Source organism: Miscanthus floridulus, chromosome 2 (assembly GCF_019320115.1).
Source record: "Miscanthus floridulus cultivar M001 chromosome 2, ASM1932011v1, whole genome shotgun sequence".
Lineage (NCBI taxonomy): Eukaryota > Viridiplantae > Streptophyta > Magnoliopsida > Poales > Poaceae > Miscanthus > Miscanthus floridulus.
The window spans coordinates 165,358,471-165,366,233 of NC_089581.1; the positions used below are offsets into that span (position 1 = coordinate 165,358,471).

At 50.1% G+C, this 7,763-nt stretch overlaps 1 protein-coding gene across 1 annotated transcript; it reads right to left on the reverse strand.

The window, feature by feature from the left end:
* Window positions 1-1,065: 1,065 nt before the first annotated feature.
* LOC136540467 (cytochrome b561 and DOMON domain-containing protein At5g47530-like) lies at window positions 1,066-1,913 on the reverse strand. The gene has a single exon (XM_066532474.1). It carries the CDS (start codon window positions 1,807-1,809, stop codon window positions 1,144-1,146), a length of 666 nt encoding a protein of 221 aa, XP_066388571.1. The 5' UTR covers window positions 1,810-1,913; the 3' UTR covers window positions 1,066-1,143.
* Between the last annotated feature and the right edge of the window lie 5,850 nt (window positions 1,914-7,763).

Sequence of the window (7,763 nt, forward strand, 5' to 3'; positions counted from 1 at the left end):
ATGATGCTTGGGCACGCGGTTAAGCGAAGCGTGGCAGCGTTAGGGGTGTTTGGATCCGATGATTAAAATTTAGAAAGTGTCACGTGAGGGTGTCGTATGGGGTGTTCGAATACTAATAAAAAAATAAATTACAGAATCCGTCAGTACTCTACGAGATGAATTTATTAAGCCTAATTAATCCGTCATTAGCACAGGTTTACTGTAGCACTACATTGTCAAATCATGGACTAATTATGCTTAAAAGATTCGTCTCACAAATTAGTCGTAAGCTATGTAATTAGTTTCGTAATTAGTCTATATTTAATACCTCACGTGCCAAATATTCGATGAGACAACTACTAAAGTAAAAAAAGGAAAACCAAACACCCGCCCTAAACGGAGTCAAGCTCAAGCACCTGACCGACATGTCGGGTTCAGACTTCAGACCTGTTCCCACGTTGGTTTCAGCTGCTGCGGATCTAGCAAGGACCCGGACCCCGGAGTCCCGAACGCTCCAGTGAAAAACCAACCAAGAGGGCGCGTGCGACCGCGACCTGGCCCATGGGCTCTGGCGTGCGCCGTGCCGGCTGATGAACTTGGCAGCATGCTGCATCCCAAATTGCCAAGGACGCGACGCCGGCAGCGGGCCCGATCCAGGAACTTGCCGAGAAGGCCGAGCGTGCCAAGCGGCCAAGCCGCCGGAGGTCAGGAGGCGAGGAGTTTGGGCCAGAAGCCGCGGGCCGCAAAGCCTACCTAAGTGGGCTGGGTTTACGCGGAAGAATCGGCGGACCGACCTGCAAAGCTTTTGTGTGGGAGGCCGCGGCCCGCGAGCAGATGCCAGTTTTCTGTTTCTGTCCGTGTTTTTGGATTATCGGATGTCTCCGGAGTCCCAACAAACCTGTTTCTCTCCATTTTCAAAGACAAAATTGACACAGTACATGGCAGCATATCATATAATCAATCGACAATCCAATTAAATAAAAAACGGATACAGTGGCAGCACTTTATTTCAAAAAAAAAGCAACAACATATACAATTAAATTTTAATGCACATACAACATCGAAACTGAGACAATGAATGAAAACATATATAATAACGTACTAATGCACAGTCAATCTGAGGCTGGAACAATGCGAGAAGAAAGCAAAGCAACCACTGGCGTTTCAACCCTGAAACCCCCTCAAGTTACGACGGGATAGCAGACCCCTGGACTTGGGTGCCCCTGTCCCGGTGATACGGCTGCCGGACAGGAAGTCCAACTTCTGGGCGCTCTGCAGGTTCGGCCCGGCCGCCGGGTGCGGCATGATTGCCCCGCCGCTGAGCGGCCCAGCCTGCCACACCGTGTTCTGCACCGTGCGGTTCCCCGGCAGCGCCACAGTCACGTAGATGGTGTACACGCCGCCGGAGTACTCGGCGGCCGGCCCGACGGGCACGGCGATCTTAAGGGTGTTGTTGGTCAAGCTGGGATTCGTGCTCTCCAGGTAGGTCATCAAGACGGACACCGCGCCGTTACCGTCCTGGGAGGCGATGAACACGCTGCTGCCGGCCATGCTGCCCGCGCTCTGGGTGTTGAGGCCCCACGCGACCCAGCCGCTGGGGTCCGACGGCGCGCGGAACGCCACGTCGGCGGTGCCGTTCGCCGCGTGGTACGTCCAGTACAGGCTGGCACCGAGCACGGGGAGGGAGGTGCACCGCTGGAACGAACGTCCCGCGGAGAACTTGGCGGACGAGCAGTTCTGCTGCTGCTGCTGCGCCGTGGCGGTGGACGACGCGAGGAGCAGCAGCACGGCCGCGAGGAGGAGCAGCGCCGACTGGTCCCGTGCTGCCATCGGAAGTAGTAGAACGCTGAACACGTACGTTCTTGATGTGCTCTTTCTTGCCTCTTGTGCTGCGTTGGTCGCTAGCTCACGGGCGAGGCGCGAATGATTGCAGATTTGCAGTAGCGAGGTGTGGTCGGAGGCTGTGTGAGAGCGGATGGGAAAGGGAGGCGTGCTATATATATAATAAGTTCGTGATGGAATGGGGCGACGTTGTTGTTTGGGCAGTCGGCTAACTACGTCGACACTGTCAATCTTTCCCAGTTGCAAAAATATACTAAGTCAGACCATGCGCCGGCCTGTAAACTCCTCATGCTCTTGTATATACGTCGAGTGTTTTATTTATCCCAATCGCCGTACACGTATCGTATTTCAAACCGCCATATGGTGATGAATAGTTGAATAGCTCTCCTCGGATCCGTGTGTGACTTGCTCCTGACGATGTCTGCTGCCTTGCTATCCTATTACAGGGACAGGAATTTGTGCACTGGTTTTCGTTTCCCGTTTCTTTGGCCCAGGTGTTACGGTACAGTGTCACGTTTTTTTTTTCTCGATCAGGCATTGGGCCCGTATTTCATCAAGAAGGAATAGAGTTTGTAAAAACAAACAGTAGGACTAGGCACCAGTGGCGACTGGCCACCACCCCCCAGGTCGCCAACCTATCTACTGGATTCTCTACTAAGTTATTACATTACAGAGGAGTTTTGCGACCAAGAAGGCACCACGGCGTTAAGCGACGAAAACCCCGCGGTGATCTAGTCCTCAGCTTCTCGAAGCACGGCAAGGAACATGGTGTGCAGCCCCGCGGATGACCTAGCTAAGGTCCTGTTGTTCCTCTCCTTCCACATGCACCAAGCAGTGGGTAGAACGGCTGTGTCGAACGTCAGCCGCGCATCAGCGTGTAGCAACAGCCGGCACCGTAGCCACCAATCGTCCAGCGCATCGTCGTGGCGTGGAACAATGGACTCCAGGCCGATGGGGGAGAGAAGGGCGAGCCATAGCTGCCTGGCGACCACACATCCCAGCAGAAGGTGATCGATGGTCTCCGACTCCTGGCCGCACAGGGCACAGTCAGGGGCGGATCTAGCGGTGGGGTGGGTGGGGGGGGGGGGGGGGGGGCTCAAGCCCCCCCTACCCAAACCGAATCAGTGCAAATTACTGTAGAGCCCCTATGAATTTTTAGGTAAAGTTCTATAGTATAGGGGGGCTGAGACTTAAGATCGAGCAGCAGTGTTGTTCAGTCCCACCTAAAATATTTCCTGGATCCGCCGCTGGGCACAGTCGTCATCATCTTGGAGTCCATGCCTCTTACGCCTCTCCGCAGTCCACAGACGTTGATGTAGGGCCAACCAAAAGAAAAACTTGACCCACGGCGGAGCTTTGCTCTGCCAGAGCTCCATGGCGCCCAGTAGCTTCGTCGAGCCGTGGAAGAACGCCCCGTACGCCGAAGATGCCGAGTACTTCCCATCCGGCTGCATGGGGCTCAAGACCACATTCCACAGTAGTTTCCAAACCAACAGGTCACTACTGGAAACAGAGACTTTGCCAAGTGCAAAATTCTTCGCTGAGTGTCAAAAATCGAACAATCGGCAAAGACCTTCTTTGCCAAGTGCTGCACTCGACAAAGAATTACACTCGGCAAAGACTTCTTTGCCTTGCCGAGTGCCGACACGGACACTCGGCAAAGGACTTCTTTGCCGAGTGCCAGACTCTCGGCAAAATATCTACACTCGGCATAGACTGCCCGCGAAACGGCGTTCGGTCACGGCCTTCTTTGCCGAGCGCCTGTTTTTAGGCACTCGGCAAAGATTTGATTTTTTTTTTAAAAAAATTCTTTGCCGAGTGCTTCAGATCTGGCACTCGGCAAAGATTTAATTTTTTTTTTAAATTCTTTGCCGAGTGTCTCAGATCTGGCGCTCGGCAAATAGTTTTTTTTAAAAAAATACTTTGCCGAGTGTCCCTGGCACGGCACTCGACAAAGATTTTTTTATATAATTTCTTTGCCGAGTACTCTTGTGGATGCACTCGGTAAAGAGGATTTAAAAAAAAATTAAAACACTCTTTGCCGAGTGCCTTATGCCTGGCACTCGACAAAGACACCCTTTGTCGAGTGCCATGCCCCGGCACTCGACAAAGTTTTTTTGTTTTTGTTTTTGGCCTCCAATTCTTTTGTACAGCCCTTTTAAAGCACTAGGAACTCCTAGTTATAATTTAGGGATTTTTTGTGGCTTTTTGATATATTTAGTTACTTTATTTCATTTACTTGAATTTTTCCGAAAAATAGAAATTTCGTCTACATGTGAGATCTGATATCACATGTAGAGATGTCCTGGTTTATAAGCATCGTATGTGACAACGTGCATGAAATCTTCTAAAATTTTTATCATAGCCTCCACATATGATATCACGACATCTCAACAAGTTTCATGATTTTCGGATTTCGTTTGCTTTTTATAGAATTTAAAAACACTTCACACGCAATTTCACGGACATGTTTCGTGAACAAGATGTCCGAAATTTCGGGTCTGTTCCTGGATACGGCCTCTCACAACACTCACTAACATGACTATCAATTTTTGAATCATTAAACTCCATTATTCGTACCACGTGTAGTTCAAATTTCTATTGTTTGAAAAATTCAAGTAAACGAAATAAAGTAACTAAATATATCAAAAAGCCAAAAAAATCCCAAAATTGTAACTAGGGGTTCTTGGTGCTTTAAAAGGGCTACACAAAAAAATTGAAGGCCAAAAACAAAAAAACAAAAAAAACTTTGTCGAGTGCTGGGGCATGGCACTCGACAAAGGGTGTCTTTGCCGAGTGCCAGGCATAAGGCACTCGGCAAAGAGTGTTTTAATTTTTTTAAAAAAAAATCCTCTTTGCTGAGTGCATCCATAGGAGCACTCGGCAAAGAAATTATAAAAAAATAAATCTTTGCCGAGTGTCGTGCCAGGGGCACTCGGCAAAGTATTTAATTTTTTTTTCTTTGCCGAGCGTCAGATCTGAGACACTCGGCAAAGAATTTTTTTTTAAAAAAATTAAATCTTTGCCGAGTGCCAGATCTGGGGCACTCGGCAAAGAAATTTAAAAAAAATCAAATCTTTGCCGAGTGCCTCCCTGATCCGGCACTCGACAAAGCCGCGAGGACTTAGGCATTTTGGGCCGGCCGGGCAGTCAGAGCCAGCCAGCCCCGCGCCCACGCCTGCCCGCCCCCGCCTCCGCGCCGTGCGCCGCACCTACACCAGCCTGCTCGCCCACGCGCCCGCGCGCCCTACTGCCGGCCGCGTCGTGCCCCCGGCCGGCCCTTCCCCCGGTCGCGCCGCCCGCTGCCCACGCGCCTGGCCGCCCGCACTGCCCGCGCTGCCCTGCCGCCAGCCGCATCGTGCCTCTGGTCGGCCCTTCCCTCGGCCGCGCCACCCTGACCGCGGCCAGCCCTGCGCCCCGGCCGTGCCCTTTTCCCAGCCGCTCCCTGCCCCCGGCCGCGCCCCGTGGACCGCCAGCCCCGACGCCGTCCGTGCCCGACCCTGTCCCCGACTCCGATGACCCCGACTCCGCCCGATCCCGACGCCGCCCGCCCCTACCCCGGCGCCCGTCAGGTATGCCTTCTCACTTATTATTGTCGAGGTAGTGGTAGTTGTAGTAGTATTAGTTGTACTAGTGGTAGTAGTAGTACAACTAGTGGTAGTATTAGTAGTAGAATTAGTGGTAGTAGTAGTAGAAGTAGTGGTAGTAGTAGTAGTACAACTAGTGGTAGTAGTTGTAGCAATAGTGATAGTAGTAGTAGAACCAATGGTAGTGGTAGGAGCAATAGTGGAAGTAGTAGTACAAGTAGTGGTACTACTTGGATATATTCTTCTATATGGATTGATATCCAAACTACATGGCTTCTCTTGAGCCATATATGCTTGTCGGCCATCGTGCCATTGTTTTTTGCAGGTTTTGGAAACCTCACCGTGCAGAGGAGGTTCTGCCAAATTTTTTTGTAAATGACAGTATTTTGTTCCATTTTTGTAGAGAAGAGCCCATTGGAGTTGAGTCGGAGTTCTCGCCACCGTGCCGGTCTACCTGCATCGCGTCGTCTCGCCACTGCATTGACCCACCACGGCCCCACTAGCCTAACTCCGTCGCCACCCTAGGTATAACCCCTCTTTTCGTATCATGGTCGTAGATCGCGTAACCCAGTTAGGCGTCTCCCGTTCGAAAGAGATACGATTGGAGGTATGCAGATCTTTATATATCTATGACCGTATCTATTTCGGATTGTCCACGCTTTTTGGACAGCCCGTGGATGCGTAGATGGGTTAGTTCCCATGTTCTGCTCTGGTCCGAGACAGAGTTTCGGTATCACCTCCCTGTTGTTCTTCGGATACGTACTCTTCTTTGGCAGGACGTGTATCTAGAGAACAGCGGGGAGGTGCTACCAAAATTCTGTCTCGGATAGGAGTAGAGCATGGAAACTAACTTCATCTCCGCATCTGTAGGTGGGATTAGGACCTATCCTCACCTATTAGACAGTAGGAACACCATGTAGATGCAATTGATGGTTACATTACTCGTTGATACATATGTTAGAGGATGGATGACCGTCAGTGGATGTACACGGGCTGGAGAAGTCAGAGTGATTACACCACAGAATGGATGAACAAGACCGATGCTTTCTTGAACAGTGCATTTGGCAACACTGCTAAAGGACATTGCCTAGTTTTGTGTCCCTATAGCAAATATGGAAACAGGAGAAGGGTAAACAAGGTGGAAATAGGTAAACATCTTGTGAAGAATGGATTTACGCCAAACTACACTCGGTGGGTCCACCATGCTGAAGCCCATCGTATGAGAGAGGAGGTGATGAGACCACGGGTGGAGGCTTTTGATGCTGATGCCGGGGTAGCAGACATGTTAGATGACTTTCACCAAGGATAGTTCGATGAGGGACGTGAGAAGGAGGAGATGGAGGCAGCCGCACAGGCGTTCTACGACATGATGGACTCAGCATAGAAACCCCTTCATGACCAAGTCAACGGTATCTCAACTGGATGCCATTGGATGCTTAATGGGGTTGAAGTCTGAGTTAAACTTGAGTCGACCTGGCTTCGATAAGATGTTGGCCATGATTGTCACCCTGCTTTTGGAGGGCCATATTCTACCAAAGAGCATGTACGAGTCACAGAAACTCCTTTGAGCACTTAAGATGTCGTATGAGCAGATACATGCTTGTCTGAAAGGGTGCTCCTATTTAGGAAAGAACACGAGCATGCAAAGTTCTGTCCAAAGTGTAAATCCTCCAGGTACCTGGAGGTAGACTCTGATGATGGCTAAAAGAGGCAACTTACGATCCCCATGAAAATCTTATGGTACCTTCCATTCCTACCGAGGATCCAATGGCTATACATGACCGAGGAATCTACGAAACAGATGACATGGCACAAAAATGGCAAATAGTACAATCCTGACAAGATGGTACATCCATCCGATGGTGAAGCTTGGATCCGCTTTAATGACAAACATCATGACAAAGTAGATGAGGCTCGTAATGTACGTGTCATGTTGGCAACAGATGGGTTCAATCCTTATGGAATGATGGATGCCTCATACACATGTTGGCCCATCTTTGTTATCCCCCTTAATCTCCCCCCCCCCCGGTGTCTCCTTTCAATGACATAATGTATTCTTGTCGTTGATAATTCCTGGACACCCAGGGAGTAATATTCATGGAGCCCGTGTTTGATGAATTGGTTCATGCTTGGGACGAAGGGGTATGGACATACGATCGAGCTACAAAGACAACCTTCAAAATGCATGTTTGGTATCACTACTCCCTTCATGACTTCCTGGTGTATGGGATATTCTGCGCCTGGTGTGTTCACGGGAAGTTCCCATGCCCAATATGCAAGGAAGGTGTGAGGTTTATTTGGTTGTAGAAGGGTGGCAAGTATTCGTCGTTCAATAGGCATCATCAATTCCTACCT

Excerpts from the sequence above, each read along its gene's own strand:
- LOC136540467 (XM_066532474.1), bottom strand. The coding sequence starts at position 1,809 with ATGGCAGCACGGGACCAGTCGGCGCTGCTCCTCCTCGCGGCCGTGCTG.